Genomic DNA, 16,415 nt, shown 5'->3' on the forward strand with positions numbered 1-16,415 from the left:
AGGGATGAAGAGAAAGGCGTGGCATACTGTACTCCATTCTCCCCCCATATCCCGGACGACGATCTTTTGTAACCAAACAAATTCACTACCGGATAGCCTGCTTGACCTGTACAATCTATTCTAATAAGTCGCCGTCTTGACGCTGTTATTTTTTTCCCCATCGACGACTGTCCATTCCTTTGGTCTTGCAGCTCTCGAGGTTTGAGAGTTCATTCCTTTTTTTTTCATCACTTTTCCACTTCTTTGACCAACTGGTTTGGTATTTGCTACTGAGTAGCTTTTTTTGTGCATTTGTTTTATTTTACTCTACTCTTTTTCTTCCACTCCTTTTTTTGAGCTACGTATCGAAGGTGGTTTGTTGTTGTTTTGTGTTATTTTTTTGGAGTTTTTTTTTTTTTTTGTTCAACTTGAAAAATCGCAAGAGAAACAGCGTTTCTGCCTTTGACAGGTCGCTCTCATCCGCTCGTTAGGCAACAAAATACAGGATAAGATATAAAAAAAAAGAAAAAAAAGAAAAAAAAAATCACAGATGGGTTGGGGTGTCGTCGAAGATCGGCTGGGCCGGTCTCCTCCCGGAACCGTCAAGCTCTCGGACTCGGATCAGGAGCAAAACTTTGGAGGCCCTACCTCCAACCTCAAGAAGAGGGGAAACGTCGTCCTCCAGCCGCAGCCCAGCGACGACCCCAACGACCCCCTCAACTGGTCCCAGGGCTTCAAGATCGCCAACATCCTGGTCATCGCCTTTGGCAGCGCCGTCAGCAATGCGCTCACCACCATGGTCCAGCCGGGCATCAAGCCCATGGCGGAGAAGTTTGGAGTCACCGAGGGTCCCATCTCCAGCTGGGTCATCAACTCGCTCGCCTTCTGGACCTCGCTCGCCAGCTTCTTCGTCGTCGCCGGGTCCGACATCTGGGGGAGGCGGCCTTTTTATCTTGCCGGAATCTTGATCCTGACTGGCTGCAATGTCATGGCTTATGCTGCCACCGTATGTTGCATCTTGTTTCTTTTCATATTCACGTCTCCCTTGGAGATTTCTGTTGCTAAAATGGGTAACCACCATTTTCTTTGCCTGACAAAATACTAACTCTTCCCGCAATAGACATTCCCGATCCTCGTCGTGGCACGCACGTTGACCGGTTTGGCCGCGGCCCCCATCTTCTCTCTGGCCACCGCCTCGGTCTCTGACATTTTCTTTGTCCACGAGCGTGGTATCTTTCTTGCCGTCTGGGGTCTGGCCATCAGCAGTGGTGGTACCGTCTCGTATGTATTACGCCAGGGGCTTTGATCCAGCCGCGGCCCCCTTGACCCCTTTTTCTCTGTCTTTTTTTTTGTTTCTGGCAGGGTATAAAATACACAAGCTCGACTATCAAAATTTGACTAACAAAACAAAAACCCATATCCCAGTCAAATCATCACGGGCTTCCTCATCGATGCCATGGGCGTAGAGTCGACCTTTCTCTTCGCCTCCATCATCCTCGGCGTCCTCTTCATCATTGCCTACTTTGTCCTCCTCGAGTCGGCCTACTTCAAGCCCCGCGTGACCTCGTCCTTTAGCCGCTCCGACAACCCCGTCGAGGACGAGGAGGACCTCTTCCCGGCCGAAAAGGTCGGCGTCGAGGTGCCGGTCAAGCGCACCTACCGCCAGAACCTGGCCGTCTGGAACGGCCGGCTCAGCGACATGGGCTTCTGGGCCGGAGCCGTCAAGCCCCTGGGCATGCTGACGTCGCCCATCGTGGCCTACAGCGCCCTGCTCTCCACCGTGCTGCTGATCCTGCTCGCCGGAGTCCCGACCCTCGTCACCATCGTCATCGGCGACGCCCCCTACTCGCTCTCGCCCAGCAACATCGGCCTGACCAACATCCCGCTCATCTTTGTCGGCCTCATCGCCGGCCCCACGCTGGGTTTCCTGAGCGACGCCGTGACGCGCATGATGGCCCGCTCCAACGGCACCAACCCCGGCGTCGCCGAGCCCGAGTTCCGCCTGGTGCTGCTGCTCCTCGCCCTGCCCATCACCGTCTTCGGCCTGGTCGGCATGGCCATGTCCATGGACGAGCGCGGCTCCCTCTCGTGGATCATGGTCTGGAACTCGGTCATCCTCTTCGGCTCCCTGGCGGGGACGCAGACGAGCGTCGTCTACGTGGTCGACGCCTACGCCAAGAGCTCCGCCCAGGCCTTTGTCACCATCAACGGCATCGCCTCTCTCGTTTCCTTTGTCGGCATCGAGCCCCTCATCAACTGGTTCATGGCCTCCGGCCCCATGGTCGTCTTGTCCGTCGTCGCGAGCGCCCAGGTCGTCGTCGCCGTCGGCGCCATTCCCATGTACATCTGGGGCAAGCAGATACGTGCCTGGTACTCGCGTGCCTCGTGGGCGCAGAAGTTCCAAAACGTCTAGGTTGCCGCCCTTGCCGTTGTTGCTGCTGTATGAGGTGTTGTTCTTGTTGTACGATCAATAGAGGCTTGTTTTCTGTATTGGTTTGGGGGGTTTCTCTTGACCGAGGTCCCCCTTTTTTTCTGGTCCCGCGTGGGAAAGTAATGGGATTATGGGTACATTCAAAAGACGGGTCACGAACTCCTACATGCTGTCTTGTAGCATCCAAATCTCTAGAGTCAAGATATTTTCTACCGGGCGACTTGTCGATACAAGTTGCGGAGAATGCGTGAGTGACTGTGAACGAGGATACTATTCGGTTAGCTTTCACCTCTTCAAATCAGAGAATTCACCATTCATGTTTGTTTGTTTTTGGAAAATATCATCAAACATTAATTCATGCAGCTCGTACAGCGCAACAGATTGGGCTCTCCAGTGACATGCTCATCCAAAGATATCCCCGCATACAATGATCCCCAAGTGAACAATCCTGCATAGTCCCGTAAACGACACTACTAATAATGCCACTCTTGCATCAAGGCAAGCCTGCTCAGTTCTCCTTCTCAACCAGAACCACCTGGCTGTCCTCCAACGCAACCTCAACCTCGGCCTCCATCTCCTCCTCACCACCCTCATCCTCATCCTCCTCGCCACCATCATCCTCATCCTCCTCGATGGCCCAGTCCTTGAATCCCTCACCCCTCACCCAGCTCACACCTCTGCGCCAGCCGCCCTCCTTGATAGCCGCCGGGTCGCGCTCGTACACGACACCCGTCAACATGACGGCCAGCACAAACACCCAGACGTCGCCGCCCTTCATGGCGCGCCACCACCTCCTCTTGACGCCGACCTTCCAGAGGCTGTCGACGCTCGCCCGCGCGCTGTACAAGAAGATGCCCCGGCCCTTCCTGCGCTCCACCCACGCCCAGAACCCGGCCGCGAAACCTCCGAGGAAGAAGCGCTGCGTCGCCAGCGCGCCCCTTGGCAGCCAAGCCTGCATGAAGCAGATGCTAGCCCAGGCTGTGCTAATGGCGCCCGTCAGGAACGTGGAGGTTGAGAGTGCCCTCGTCACGAGACTACGCAGGACGCGCGCCGGTGCGTCGTACAGCTTGCGGAATCCTGGGAGCGCGAACACCGCGTACATGGCCAGGAAGAAGCGCGCCATCGGTGGGAACGACCTCAGCCAAAAGGTCAAGAAGGTACGAGCGCAGGATGGGTCCTGTGGATGGAGGGTGGCGCACGAAAGAGCCGTGATAAGCGGATGTGCACGGTTAGTAATTGGTGCGATGGCTTCAAGACCCGCAGGTAGGGTGTTTTGCTTGTCTGGGAAAAGAGTCGGAGAGACGATGGGTCTGATGGTCGCATATTGTGGTTAGCATGATAATATCATTGCAAAAGCAAATATACCCCTGAGAGATTGGAGTATTAGCAAAGCAAAATCAGAGCAAGATACTTACGGCCAGCCAAGCTTCGCCATCTTTGCCAAACTATCCACAATCTGATACGTCCCAGGCCACGTCAAGTTCCTAGGATACTGCTCCGGTCGCTGTTGTATGTAGACGTCGGACCGCTTGAAGATGAAATCGCCATACGCGGCGGGGAAGCAGTCCCTGTCAAAGACGGAGGCGTGCAGCAGCTGCCCAAACGCAAACGGCTGCAGCATCCAGCTGCCCCACCACCAGGGCCTCTCACGCTTCCTCGCCGGGCCGCCGCGCGGGTCCTTATCCCACCCCCAGACCATGCCGCCCTCCTCGGCGCAGTTCCAGCCAAACTCTAGCGCGCGGAACAGGGCGTAGATGGCCACCGACAGGCGCAGCTGTTGCGCCGGGTAGATTCCCAAGGCCAGACCGGCCAGGGAGGCGCCGATCGCCGGCGCGTAGGGGCTGGTTAGCGCCCCTGCCGTCCGCGGGTTGCGGCGCCGGAAGGGCTCGGCCGACGGATCTAGGAGCTGCAGGCGCAGCCGGGTGAAGAAGCGGAAGAGGAGTCGATATAAGAGGAGAATGGTGCTGAGGGAGAGGGACAGACGGAATGTGGGTGATTTGTAAAGGGGTTCCTTCTTGGAGGCATGTGCTGGGCTGTAAATTTTGGTCAGCAATGTACATCAAAGTTTATCACTGAGTTCAAACGAGCAAACAAAAGACTTACTCTATCTTCGCACCCATCAACCTCTTGGCAATCATCCCCCAAGCCTTCATGGCGATGCTCGTCGCCACAAACACACGGATGGAGTGCCTGACTGCCCGCACATTGTAGTCATTAACAGGAGCCAGGGGGTCGACGGCCCCCTTTTCCGGCTTGTTCTTGTCCGCACCTCGAACCTCACCCTTCCTGCTTCCTCCCTCAACCCTGGCAGTGGTCTTTCCCGAAGCCGGGCCGTTGACCATTCGCGCAACGGTCTCGACGGCCGGGGCATTCCGCCTCAGCACCCGGGACCTCGAGATGATGTATTTGTGCAGCGTCGCATACTCGCGCGCCGAAACCGTGTACCGCAGCGTGTTGCGCAGGATCGGGTCGACCGCGCCTGCCCGGTTGGACGGCGCGGGCGGGGACGCCATCTTCAGCGGTTATGTCGGCTCTTTGGTTGTCGCGGGATCTTGGGCACTGTCTTGGATTCGTGTCCGGTCGGGGTTTGCTGTGTCTTAGCCCGGATGGGGCGGCGAGTATCTCGTTTGTTGTGATCGCTGTGTAAATCTGTCTCGAGATGGTTGATTATTTGCAGTAGACCGGCAGTAGCTTGTCGGAGAACGGCAGTCGCGGTAGCCGAACAAGAACAAGGAAGATAGGCTCAATTGGCTGACGTGTATAGAACTGGAAGGCCGAGGCTCAGAACCACAAGATGCCTAGGTTGGTCAGGTTACTCGAGTTTATGTAAGGTCGGTGAATTCATCAAGCCATCAACGCCTGTGGCACATAGAGAATGCAGCCAGCCTGATGTTTACTGCGAGTTCGGCAAGGTACGTTTAGAGATGTTGCAGGGCCGCGTGGTTGTGAGTTTGGATCACCAAATTTACCGAGCTGCCCGAGCTTGTCCTGTCCGGTCCAAGGTGGGAATTGACGTTTTTTGTTTGTTGCTTTTTGCACGTGCAACCCACAACCGAGGCTGCCTGCACCTTCCATTACCTGCAGCCACTACAATTTTGCGGAGGCGCCAAGGGCCGGGGTATCCCCACTTCCGCCCAATTTCACAGTGGAGGCCTTGTTCAATTGGCAGTCAATGCATTGGGCGTTTTGATGGTTCAAGGTTCGGCATTTTGTCAAGTTTTGTACGGAGTCTACCGCTCAGAGTGCTCTTCAGTATGGGCCAGGGTCACATGGATCTTTGACGTGCATAACGCAATGTCGGTCGCAATTGCTTGATGAGGATAAGCCCCATATATTGACCAAATTTTAGGTGTTTACGATATTTCCCATCGTGACAACAAACAACCGCGTCGGAATTTGGAATCACAACCATGAACAAAACAAAAACATCAGAAAACCATAACAAAGTAACTTTTGCTCCGGGGTGAGGCACCGACTCCGCCAAGCGGGGATTTCTGGAGACAACTACGAAAGTCTACTTCCTACCATCGCTGCTAAACTATAATAGTTCACCTCTGCAGGTTCACCCCTAGCGCTATGAGATGCTCTGGACAACTTTTTAGGTTGATCATGGTAGCAGCAAACGCAGATTTCAGTTCCCAGCAGTGAATGTGCCTGGCGTTGCTGATCTACCTCTGGGACCCATAGACTTCGTATGTCATGTCTCGAAAGCCTCAACTTTCAAGGCCTGCATCTCGCCAACCACACCAGATACCACAAATCCAGAGTAAACTCTGCCTTGTCCAGTGCATGGCTACAAAAATAGGCCGGCTCATTTCTCATTCGGCGACTGTGTTCCGGCAACGAAAGCTGCGAAGTAAACGAGGGGTCCAAGAATTGACATCTCTGTTTACTCGTGCTATGACTAGAGAAATGACAATTTTAGTAGATTCCTACCAAACAGACATCTGAAAGAACTCACCGAAGCTATACCAAGGCTTTCAATATTTGTAGTCGATGAATGCAATTGGACTTTTCAAACTAACCGTAGTAAACCTAGCACTTTTCGACGCTGAGCCCAGAACATGTCGAGGTTCCATCATAATGGGGAGGACCCATCTTAAACTATGCGGTGTTGCGGCACATACTAGACTCAGTGTTCTAGTTCCAGAAGTTTTTATAGAACATCCGACACAAGTTGCACTTACCAATATGCAAATAACGTTTTGGAGAAACATGTACAACCCTGCGCGAAGATACTACTGGTACACATCTGCGAGCTGGCAACATGACGTCAATTTTTTGTAATTTTGGGTAAGCCGTCCGTTCTTTTTTCGACTCGAATCTACACTTTTCCTTTCGTAACACGCCCAGTACCAATTGGAAAACAAAAGAGGGAAGAAGAAATTGAACGGATAAGGAACAAGAAATATGGATAGAGGAACATAAGAAACTTGAATGCTAGCTGGGCATTCCAATCGAAGCAAGGGGGGAAAAAACGGCGCAAAGCATTGCAACCCGCCGGCCAAGCTTGATAAATAAATCATAAGAGTCCAAAGAAAACAAGGAGCCTTTTGGAGCTGGCTGATAAAAGACAAAGATAAAGAAATGGAGAAGCCCAGAAGGAATCTTAACAATGGTGTCGGGTCAAAGCCAATACCCAAATGGAACCAAAGGGAAAGAGAATAGAAACCTGCCACCAAAAGAGGCCCGTTGTAACTCGCATTGCCGGTGATTGGAAGACAGAAATGATGAAAGCCAATTTTTTTCCCGAATAGCCACGCCCCGAGACCAGTATTTTTTTGTAATCCCATTAAACACAAAATTAGAAGACAGGACGATGAACAAACGACATCTGCCCTTATAAACTCCAACACCGAACGCAATGCCCGCAAACCAGATAATCGAGAGATAACAAGAACAGAAACCCATTTTTTGCCAAGGAAATAGGAGTCGCCCGCTTTTCAAATCAGGGGATGTCCCCTCAAGGTGAACTTCGTGCAGTCGTAAAGAAATGAGGCGTTGAATGTCCGTGGGTATATGTGGATTGGACCATGACAGTCAAAGCCGCGTATGTGGCAATGAAGCCAACACCTCAAAAATTAGAGCAAAGACAGAACAAGATTACTGGAACCGGACAGGCTCCCATTGGCGGAAGATGTTAGAGGCGCCGTCCTTGAAAACGTACGTCTCTTTCCATCCGAGCACGTCCCACCTTTGGGAGCCAGCATCTTCTCCATCTGATGCAAGACGAGTCTTGATCGAGGATTCTGTCCACTTGCCTGCCTTGATAGCCTCCACGACCTCCAAGCGGCGGCTCTCGCGTTCTTTAATGATCTGAGAGAAGATCTGGTGCCGAAGAGGGGTGGTCATCAAGCCATCAAAGTTGCCGGCATCCTTGAACTCAACGATGTCCTTTAAAATTGCGTAAGGCAAGTTGACAAGAATCCGAGAGATGATCGCATTAACCTTGACTGGAGAGCTTGAGGGGACAGAGCTCACCGGGGAGTGGCCATTCTCCTCACGGCTGGGCTGGGATGAAGCCAGGGGCAGGTCACCAAACTTCATCATCTTAAGCATAGGGTTCTTCTCCTTGGTAGGCACTTGTACAGTAGGCGCCAAAGTTTCCTCGGCAGACACATCCCGTCGTGGAGGCATAGCAACGTTGGGGAGGCGGCTGTAACTTGGGAGGTGAAAAATGCTGTCAAATGAGTAGCTGACCGGAATGTGCCTGATAATCCACTCGACGATGAATTCCATCAGAGCATTAGAGGCGGGACCATGCCTGTAGCGAATCTCATGGGAAGGCTGCGAGTACGAGGCGTCGTTGACAAATTCAGTGGTGCCAAGGAAGACCAGCTCGATACCACGTTCCAAAGTCTCCCAGTGTTGAATGCTGTGCATAACGTCCTCAACACCCTTGCGGATGATGGAGCTCAGCTGTAGAGCACAGCCGGTGGCGAGGAAGCCAGCTGCGCGAGCAAAATCGCCTTCCGGAATATCCGAGAGAGGACGGCCGTAGAGACTAGCGAGACAGTCCCACATTACGTCTGTCCTGAGGTACGGGTCATTCAGGACAATCGCAACGTCTCTATCGTTGCCCGTCTGGCGCAAGTGGGCCCGCAACGCGGGGCTGATGCTAAGGATAAAGCGATGACCAAACAGCTCAACAGGTGCACGCCATGGGTTGTTGTCGGATTCGGGAGAGAACCTGATCACAATCTGGCAGTCCGCAGATGCCGGGTTGTTGAAGTTGAACTCAAAGTACTTTTGTATCTCGTGCTGGTGGATCTGGGAGATGATGAAGCGAGGCGGGGTAGGATGAGTCGAGTTTGGTGGCATGACGGGCAGGACCGCGTTATGGTTTTCCATGTGGTGGCCGTTGGCCATGCCATTGTTCATCATGACAGGAGGAGGCATGTAGGTGTGGCCATTTTCTTCACGGTTAGGGCCACTCTCGGCCGTGTTGGAGGACATCGATCCCTGAAAACTATGAGATGGTGAGGGGAGGACATTCGGAGCGACTGCGGGAGGATACACAGGGCCACCGTCGTTGGCATGCTCTGGCTGCCATCCATGCGAGTGACCATTAGACGCATGCGGATGCTCGTTGAAGGGAATTCCCGGTGGCGGATACATGCCGGCAGAAGCAGGGCCTGGCGAGGTGTTGTTGGAGCCCTGGAAACCACCAAACATGATGCTGCTTTCGCTTGGGTGAGGATGGTGTAGTTGATGCGGCGGAGGGCGGAATGGTGGCTGCTGAGGAGGCATCATTATGCCGTTCGACGTCGGTGGTATGTTCTCCTTGCCACGAGAATGGATATCGACCATATGAGGCGGAGGGACGAAGCCAGAGTATGTGGCAGAATGGGGCGGCGGCGGTGCACCCATAGTGTTTGTGAAGTGGTTGGCAGCTAGGGGCTGCCTTGGCATAGCTGGTGCAGTGGCGGAAGGTGGCACTGAGGCTGTTGAAAGACCTTGATCAGACACAAAGTCAAAGTTACGGCAACTGGGAAGGGGCGATGTGCGGGGTGTGATGGTGATCTGCATACCTTGGCGGACAGCCGAGTGGTTCTCGCGAGCGGTAGACCCGGATTCGTTGTTCTTCTGGACCGTTGCGGTAGGAACCTCGCGACGAGGAGAATAGTCGGCCTTGCCGTTTGCCTGGGGGCGCGCGTTTGAGTCTGCGGCCGGAGCATCGCGAGGCTGGGCGCTTGCGTGGTTGTGGGCGGTGGCCGTCGGTGTCGATGGTGCAGCAGCTTGAGCGGCGCGCATCTCACGCTGCTGGCGCTGCTCTCGATGCTTTCGGTCCAAGGGAAGCGGCAACACAGGCACAACGTGCGTCTTGGTCGGGCGGCGCTGGTGACCCACGACAGCTCCGGCCGGAGTGCCGTTCGTGGCGGCCGTGGTAGTTGGAGCCATAGTAACGTAACGTGACTGTTTCGGTGCCTAACCTTGACGGTACGGCAGAAAATCCAAGGTACTTCGCTGCCAGCCAGAAAGACACGATGGGTGCCAACCGGGCTGGGAAAAGGTGGAGGAAGGCTGCCGACGATGGGGAGGAGGCTGAAGGCAGACGACCGGGTGGGTTCGTGACGGTCGGTCAGTTCGCTGGCTCCAACAACGATCAGAGAAAAAATATGATCTCTGATGCGCTGCTTTGGGCATTGGGCAATCAGGATAATTTTTGGACCCCCGCAGAAAATTTGGTTGCAAGGGCCCTGGTTCGCGCTGGGTTTAGTGCAAACAACATATGTGGGGCTCAAATGCAGGGAGCCTTCTGGTTGGCTAAGAAACTGGCCAAACCTGCCCTGCGCACAGACCAGTGGGAGTCATAAAATGCGGGAGGGATTCACGCTGGGGTTTTATTTCACAGCTTACAAGCAAGATTCATGTTATGTAGATCCATTTTGCTTGTTAGTGCGAGCAGCTCCCTCAGGCTGCATGTACTGTACAGTGATATATTCTGCACGCAGTTCTAGTCAAATCAATATGCACCTAAACATGTGTCTATATAGGTAGCTTATGTACCTACCTAATGTACCTAGATGAGAAAAAAACCTCACGGCACACTGCTGTTTGTCTGGCTGAAGAGACTTTCTCACGTAATTCGACATTAAATTTCCATTCGAATTATCCTTGCCCAAATCGAACCACCCTTGCTTTAAACTCGCCGAGATCGATCCAAATAAAAATACCAAAACACCAAAAGAAAATCAGCGCCCAGTCAACCACCCGAACCGAGCACGCTACAAATGCGGCCCGTCTCCATCTCAAGCCACCCAACATGAGCTCGTCCAACAGCGAGAAGCTTGAGAGCTATGACAATGGCACCACTATTTTATCGCCTTGGCTCGCTCCCGATTCGATTCGAGCTAGCATGTGGATCCAAACCGTTTGTATCCGTACGATTGCATCATAATCATAATTGCTTAGCTGCCACCTACCCATTTCTCGCCCGTCGCTGATTACGCCAGGACAATCGCACCGCCCGATCCCAGCTCGAGGAATTGATAACTCCCTACATCCTCCTGATCAGCATCCGCCTTGATCCTCGCCTCCTCTGCCTTGACTGCATCTTTGAGGGAGTATACTGTCCTCTGCAGCATCCAACTTATCAAGCCTCCCCCGCGTTTAACCTCGTCGTGAGTTGCAACCCAGTATTTAGCACCACAGGCCCTGACGACGCGGAGCCCATTCAGCGCGCCCAGATTGAGTTGTTTTGTCATCCATATCCGCACGTCATGTAGCCCATGCAATAGTGCCAGGGTCTTCAATCCTGACTTTGGCAGGAAAGCGAGATCTTGGGCGTCGATGCCATGTGGCGAATACAGGACCGCCTCGGCTTGCGTCTCTGAGCCAAAAGCAACGATCACTGCCGAGTGGTAATAAAGCGCGTTGCCAGCTGTCACGACCCGTCCAATACCCAGCCACTTGGGGAGTATGGGATGACAGTCAGCCATCGCTTCCTGCCATGATGCTGATTGGCTCGAGAATGGAGGCGTCGTGATGACCTCGTCGAAGTGATCCCATGACTGAATCAGCTTTGCGGCTTCATCCCCAGCGATCACTGGAGTGCTTTTGGGTAGCTCCTCCAGGGTCGCCCGGTGGCAATGATCGGTGAACTCGTGCGAGATGACGACTGCGTCGATGAACCAACTGTTTGGTCTCGCCTTTTTGTTCTTGTCCGTCGTAGTGTCAGCCTTGCCGGAACTTGAATCATTTCGCAACAGGTTGGCAGCCTCGTCAAGCTCGCCCAGTACTTTGTTTAGTGCAGCTATGGTGGCCACGCTAGGCTCCACGACGTGCCACTGGGTAGAGAACCAGGACGCTACGTCCGACTGGGGTCCTTGTAGCCATGGATCAATCAGTATGTTGAAATGTGATCGTCCATATGGATTCTCGGCATTGTGAGGATAAGGGATTTGGAGTAGCCATGTGGTGTCGGCATTCAAGTGGATCAGCACCGGTTCTTGGGCCACAAGTGCGGCTCTCCACTGATCCCGGTTTGAGCTGTTGAAAACTTCCCGGGGCTGGGGGGTTACAGAATTCTGTTCATCCATTGTATCAGGGTCCTTATTTTGATATGCTCTGTGGATGAGGTTATTTGAGGCAGAGATACGGAGTAGGCAAGGTATTTTTGAGAGGCGACCAGGCGCATCAATCGATGTCATCATTGATCCTTCGTATGTAATCGCTCAGCATCCCTGTTATTGAAGGCCCAGTTCTGGTTGGTTGTCGGAAGGAACCGCTCCCGGGTTTCGAGAATGGACCATTCCACAAGATACTGTCCAAGTGCGCCTGGGTAGAGTTGACGTAGGCACGTAGTCGCTTGTTCAATATACTCCATGAGAATATAATTTGCATCATATATTGGCAGATAATATAGTCCCCACTTCTTGCTGTTTATACACTTTCTTCTCTCATTGTTTCTTTTTCTTTTTCTGTGCAATCTTGCTCCTTTAATTATGTCTGCATCTATTCCTGACATTCGTTCGCATAAGTACGACCAGCTTGTTATTCGAAAGCTTCATTAACATGCGAACCTACCTAGCAAGCAATAAGTGGTGCCATACCGTCCAGTACTCCTCCTGCGACCTCAACGAGAAATGCTGACTTTGACAAAGCACTTTTGACAAACCTTGAGCTCTCATTTGGCAATCTTTGCTCAGGAACGGAGACAAAGACATCTCCATGGCGCAATGCGTGCTGCTTGAACAATGACCATGTCGATTAAACAATAAACAAAGTATCGCTACACAATGCCCATTACAAGGTCGCCCACTTCTATAAAGACCACTCGCGCAACTTGAAGAACATCACTGGAAGTACGATCATCAATCATCAAGTCACCACAGCCTTCTGCCATATAAACTACAGCCTTAACCCACTGACCTAAACTCACAAACGCAGGTGGCATAGACAACGGTTTATAACCAGCAGAAGCTCAGGTAGGGAATACACCAACCGCTTATCATCCTACAAGATGTCAACCGCCCCTTGCCATTACAACGACTTCTCATCGGAGCTGTCCCAGCGGCTCGATGAGATATCCCGGCTCCAAGCCGCGTATGATGCCGATGATGAAGGCTCAGAGCTAAAGAAGCGGGTAACTCTCCAGATCCCTGCCGGCCACGGCCCGTCCAAGGTATACCCAAAGTCTCCGCCCCCAGAGCGGAGCGACGATGACGATTGCAGCAGCTGCGGCAGCAGCATCTACGACGAAGTACCACCGCTGGATAGGGAGATCGTAGAGGAGCTCGCCGCGCTAGACGAAGAGGTATCTCACCTCCAAGCGGCGCAAGACCTCGCCGAGGCCGGCGGCGAGCCCCCAAACCTCATCAGGCGGGTGACCGTGCAGATCCCCGCGGGCCACTGCGCGTCCAAGGCATATCCCAAGTCCCCGTTCCTGAGGCCGCAGGATGCGCTGCCGCGTCTTGTGATCCCGGACCCGGCTCTGTTTCTCAGCACCCGGGTGCAGCACGATGGCGCCCTGAGCAGCATCAGCAGCAGTAGCAATAGTAGCATCTGGAGTAGCAGCAGGAGCAGTGATCGCAGCCATAGACCGCTCCTCGACGCGCGCAGCCCACTGCTTAACCGGGAGGTTCTGGAGGAGCTGGCCGTGCGGGACGAGGATGAGGGTCGGCGCCGGGCCCGGGCGGCGTTTGTGCGCAGCTTGGGGGCGACTGGGGCGCTCTCGATCACCACCGTTGGGCTTCTCTGCTGGCCTTTAGTGGCGTCAAAGGCAGGGGTTGTCTGAGACACTTGTGAATTGTGAACAAAGGGGTCAGGTGTTTCGGTGGCCTCTGGCAGGCACTGTGGCATGGTAGGTAGGGTGGCTCAGCCCCAGCGGCGCAGGTCTACATCGGGCTGTGCCAAGACACTTTAAGCGAAATAAGACATTCGATCTCATCTCATCTCAGATTGCACTGCAGTTTTTTCTTCTTCAGATGACCGTGTTTGAATAATCTATAAAGAAAATAATAAATCTTGTCTACAGTAATGTATAGCTGCACCCATGGATGGATCGAAATTGTAAACAGCAACGGTATACCCCACGATAAAGGATAATAACACAGACCCAAGATTGAACACAAGTCGTACAGTGGCAATGTACTATAAAAACCAGATTCCACTAGCATTGGTGCATATTTATATAGCAACAGGGTATCAGAACAAAGGAAAGTGGGAAGAAAACCCCAGGGAGGGACCAAAAGTCTTTAGCCCACCCCCATTACCTCTTCCCTTTAGCCGCTTTCGCAGCAGCAGCGGCTGCCTTCCAACTCGCCTTGATCTCTTTGCGATCATTGGTCAAGAGGTTGATCAGCCAGTGCACGCTCCTGCCGTTGCGCATGGCGTCTACCTCGGCCACTGCGTCCTCCTCGGAGAGGCCGTCGTGAATCAGCTCGCGGACCTTGTCCCAGACAATTTTGCGCCTGCTGAACCACGTCCGGCCTTTGGGATCGGGACGCCACCGCGAACCCCACTGCTGCTCAATGGCTTCTATCGGAGGCGTCCCGTCCAAGCCGTGCTTGAACTCAGCCCACACCTCCCCGACAGTATGGAGGGTGCTATAACTAACAACCGTGGGCACGGAGCCGTCCGCCGGGAAGTTGAGCTTCAGTGATACGCGAGCCGGCGTGTTGATGCGCTGAAAGGACGCGTCGACTGAAGGCGAAGGGGTCGGCCGCGCAGAGACGGAGAGTGGGGTCGTTAGTGGTGTCGCCGCGACCAAAGGCGGTGAGGGTCTGGCTATGGGTTCTGTCGCGGGTGGGACAAGCTTTGTGTGCTGGATCGCAGGCTTGTATGTGTTTCGACCAGTGTGTGCCGGTATCACAGGTAAGGGTGTGGCCGGTACCAGCCTGGGATTTGTGTGAGTGGTTGATTTAGTAGTTGAGGCATTGAGACACTGAGGGCAAGATAGAGATGGTCAGTAAGAACCCTAGACGAAGTGTTTAAAAGCAAGAGCAAGTTCGTGACCCTTGTAGGGAGAGAGCTTACCCGTGAAGCAGCCTCAAGGCTTTCCGTCGATCCCTTTAACAAGGTGGACAAACAAGCCCGTATCTCTGCCAACTGCCTGGAGACATCCTCATACTGCGCCGAGACAATGCTCATGTTATGTTCGTATGCTGACTGTAGTTCCAGGATGGTCTGTACGAGATCTCCGGGTTCCATTCCTCGGAGTCGGTCTTCGTCGAGCGCTTCTGGAACTTGAAGACGGCCGGGAGACTCGAGGTGATTTGTCGAAGGTCCCGACAACGGCGGCGCATGTGTCGTCGAAGGATCTCCATTTTGGAATTGTCGCTGCTGATGATTGGAAAGGCCATTGGCCACTGTGATTGGCGATGAGGCGATGGTTGTGTGGGAGCCCGCATCAGCAGTCGGCTGGGTCCCTTCGGCGTGGGACTGGTCTATATATCTGCGCTTGGCGGGGTGCGAAGACAGTGCCGACGACGATTCAGGATCCTCCGATCCAGACGCGGGCTCATCTAGCTCAGAGGCTGTCCTCTTGAGGTCGGCGTCTGCCATGGCGACATGTGAAGGCGAGAGAGACATGGGGGGAGGTCGAGGGGTCAGATGGGGGGTGGGTGGAGTCTGGGCTTGAGTGCACGCGCGCCGCGCGCAGGCGCTTGTGGAAGAAGCTAGGCCAGGTCAGGGGAGGTGCAGGTAAGGTGCAGCACAGTAGCTGCCGGGGGGAGTGCAGGTGGGCGTTAATCTACACAAGGATTTTAATCAACAGAAAGGGTGAAGATCAGCTTAGTTCAAACTCTCGCATTCCTGAAAATCCCGTAAATATGGGTATGGCGCTATGTTTACGGATGGTAAGCAAGAAAAAAAAGCCCAATCTGCAATTGCCAAGGCATTAAGATCTGTGACAAAAATGGATTGGATTATTGGGTACAAGAACATGGGGAGTTGGGGACAGGAGAATGGCGTCAAACCCCAGGGGCCGGAGCGACCCTTGGAAAACTAAGGTTAGATGGCAAGATAGGCTCTGAGCACGTGATGATAAGTGATCAGGTGGCTTTTTGCGAAGACGAAAAAGTTCTTCAGAATTGGTACAGGGTGGGTGGGGCGCCTTCTTTGCCATGAACTAACGAACGAGAGACTCGGTGAGGCAAGGTCGGCACTAGCGAGTCGTTAGCTCCGCTACCCTAACCCTACTGCCGGTCGGTTGGCCTCCGAGACGGGGAACCTGCTCTGAGCTGCATTTTCCATTCCTTGCAGAGAAACCCACTGAAGAAAAGCTTGCATGGTGGGATGCAATGCAATGCATGGGAAGAAACAGACGAAACGATTGGTACAACCCTTCTAGAGACGCACATGCCGCTTGGTTACGTCAATAAAACTGATATGCAGATGTTCACTCACTCCGTACTCCTGCTGTGCACAGAGATCATCACGCTTCAACCGCCTGCGACTCACTATACGAATGACCACTACTAGGTGAGGCAACCTATTGCAAGTCTTAGCAGACCGACTGTGTACTGTTTGTTATCTGCCACAACTTAGCGCGTAGCCGGTT

At 53.5% G+C, this 16,415-nt stretch overlaps 6 protein-coding genes across 6 annotated transcripts; 2 read left to right on the forward strand and 4 right to left on the reverse strand.

Annotated features, from left to right (window-relative positions):
* The first annotated feature begins 386 nt into the window (after positions 1 to 386).
* On the forward strand, positions 387 to 2,452 carry MGG_09972 (uncharacterized protein). The gene is made up of 3 exons (XM_003717490.1): positions 387 to 985; positions 1,100 to 1,260; positions 1,405 to 2,452. The coding sequence occupies exons 1-3, from the start codon at positions 530 to 532 to the stop codon at positions 2,390 to 2,392; spliced, it is 1,605 nt and encodes a 534-aa protein (XP_003717538.1). The 5' UTR covers positions 387 to 529; the 3' UTR covers positions 2,393 to 2,452.
* Positions 2,453 to 2,718: 266 nt separating this feature from the next.
* Positions 2,719 to 5,439, reverse strand: MGG_09971 (uncharacterized protein). The gene is made up of 3 exons (XM_003717491.1): positions 4,514 to 5,439; positions 3,826 to 4,443; positions 2,719 to 3,720 (listed from the first exon to the last, which is right to left on the reverse strand). The coding sequence occupies exons 1-3, from the start codon at positions 4,921 to 4,923 to the stop codon at positions 2,919 to 2,921; spliced, it is 1,830 nt and encodes a 609-aa protein (XP_003717539.1). The 5' UTR covers positions 4,924 to 5,439; the 3' UTR covers positions 2,719 to 2,918.
* A 1,226-nt stretch (positions 5,440 to 6,665) lies between these two features.
* Positions 6,666 to 10,069, reverse strand: MGG_09970 (uncharacterized protein). Its single transcript, XM_003717492.1, has 2 exons — positions 9,442 to 10,069; positions 6,666 to 9,354 (listed from the first exon to the last, which is right to left on the reverse strand). Exons 1-2 carry the CDS (start codon positions 9,809 to 9,811, stop codon positions 7,514 to 7,516), a joined length of 2,211 nt encoding a protein of 736 aa, XP_003717540.1. The 5' UTR covers positions 9,812 to 10,069; the 3' UTR covers positions 6,666 to 7,513.
* Positions 10,070 to 10,338: 269 nt separating this feature from the next.
* Positions 10,339 to 12,111, reverse strand: MGG_09969 (uncharacterized protein). Its single transcript, XM_003717493.1, has one exon. It carries the CDS (start codon positions 12,064 to 12,066, stop codon positions 10,858 to 10,860), a length of 1,209 nt encoding a protein of 402 aa, XP_003717541.1. The 5' UTR covers positions 12,067 to 12,111; the 3' UTR covers positions 10,339 to 10,857.
* A 594-nt stretch (positions 12,112 to 12,705) lies between these two features.
* Positions 12,706 to 13,649, forward strand: MGG_09968 (uncharacterized protein; the record flags this gene model as incomplete). The annotated part of the gene is made up of 1 exon (XM_003717494.1): positions 12,706 to 13,649. The coding sequence occupies exon 1, from the start codon at positions 12,876 to 12,878 to the stop codon at positions 13,647 to 13,649; it is 774 nt and encodes a 257-aa protein (XP_003717542.1). The 5' UTR covers positions 12,706 to 12,875.
* Positions 13,650 to 13,828: 179 nt separating this feature from the next.
* Positions 13,829 to 15,792, reverse strand: MGG_14825 (uncharacterized protein). The gene is made up of 2 exons (XM_003717495.1): positions 14,891 to 15,792; positions 13,829 to 14,798 (listed from the first exon to the last, which is right to left on the reverse strand). The coding sequence occupies exons 1-2, from the start codon at positions 15,443 to 15,445 to the stop codon at positions 14,124 to 14,126; spliced, it is 1,230 nt and encodes a 409-aa protein (XP_003717543.1). The 5' UTR covers positions 15,446 to 15,792; the 3' UTR covers positions 13,829 to 14,123.
* Positions 15,793 to 16,415: the final 623 nt, after the last annotated feature.

The sequence above is a fragment of the Pyricularia oryzae genome, chromosome 4 (genome assembly GCF_000002495.2).
Source record: "Pyricularia oryzae 70-15 chromosome 4, whole genome shotgun sequence".
NCBI classification, from domain to species: Eukaryota; Fungi; Ascomycota; class Sordariomycetes; order Magnaporthales; family Pyriculariaceae; genus Pyricularia; species Pyricularia oryzae.

Bases quoted from the DNA above. Each gene is read 5' to 3' on its own strand.
- MGG_09972 (XM_003717490.1), top strand. From the start codon at position 530: ATGGGTTGGGGTGTCGTCGAAGATCGGCTGGGCCGGTCTCCTCCCGGA. The intron at 986-1,099 runs GTATGTTGCATC...TTCCCGCAATAG, and splicing joins TCATGGCTTATGCTGCCACC to ACATTCCCGATCCTCGTCGT. The intron at 1,261-1,404 runs GTATGTATTACG...CCCATATCCCAG, and splicing joins AGCAGTGGTGGTACCGTCTC to TCAAATCATCACGGGCTTCC.
- MGG_09971 (XM_003717491.1), bottom strand. From the start codon at position 4,923: ATGGCGTCCCCGCCCGCGCCGTCCAACCGGGCAGGCGCGGTCGACCCG. The intron at 4,444-4,513 runs GTAAGTCTTTTG...CAAAATTTACAG, and splicing joins TTGATGGGTGCGAAGATAGA to CCCAGCACATGCCTCCAAGA. The intron at 3,721-3,825 runs GTAAGTATCTTG...TGCGACCATCAG, and splicing joins ATGGCGAAGCTTGGCTGGCC to ACCCATCGTCTCTCCGACTC.
- MGG_09970 (XM_003717492.1), bottom strand. From the start codon at position 9,811: ATGGCTCCAACTACCACGGCCGCCACGAACGGCACTCCGGCCGGAGCT. The intron at 9,355-9,441 runs GTATGCAGATCA...GTCTTTCAACAG, and splicing joins CCACTCGGCTGTCCGCCAAG to CCTCAGTGCCACCTTCCGCC.
- MGG_09969 (XM_003717493.1), bottom strand. From the start codon at position 12,066: ATGATGACATCGATTGATGCGCCTGGTCGCCTCTCAAAAATACCTTGC.
- MGG_14825 (XM_003717495.1), bottom strand. From the start codon at position 15,445: ATGTCTCTCTCGCCTTCACATGTCGCCATGGCAGACGCCGACCTCAAG. The intron at 14,799-14,890 runs GTAAGCTCTCTC...TCTTGCCCTCAG, and splicing joins GCCTTGAGGCTGCTTCACGG to TGTCTCAATGCCTCAACTAC.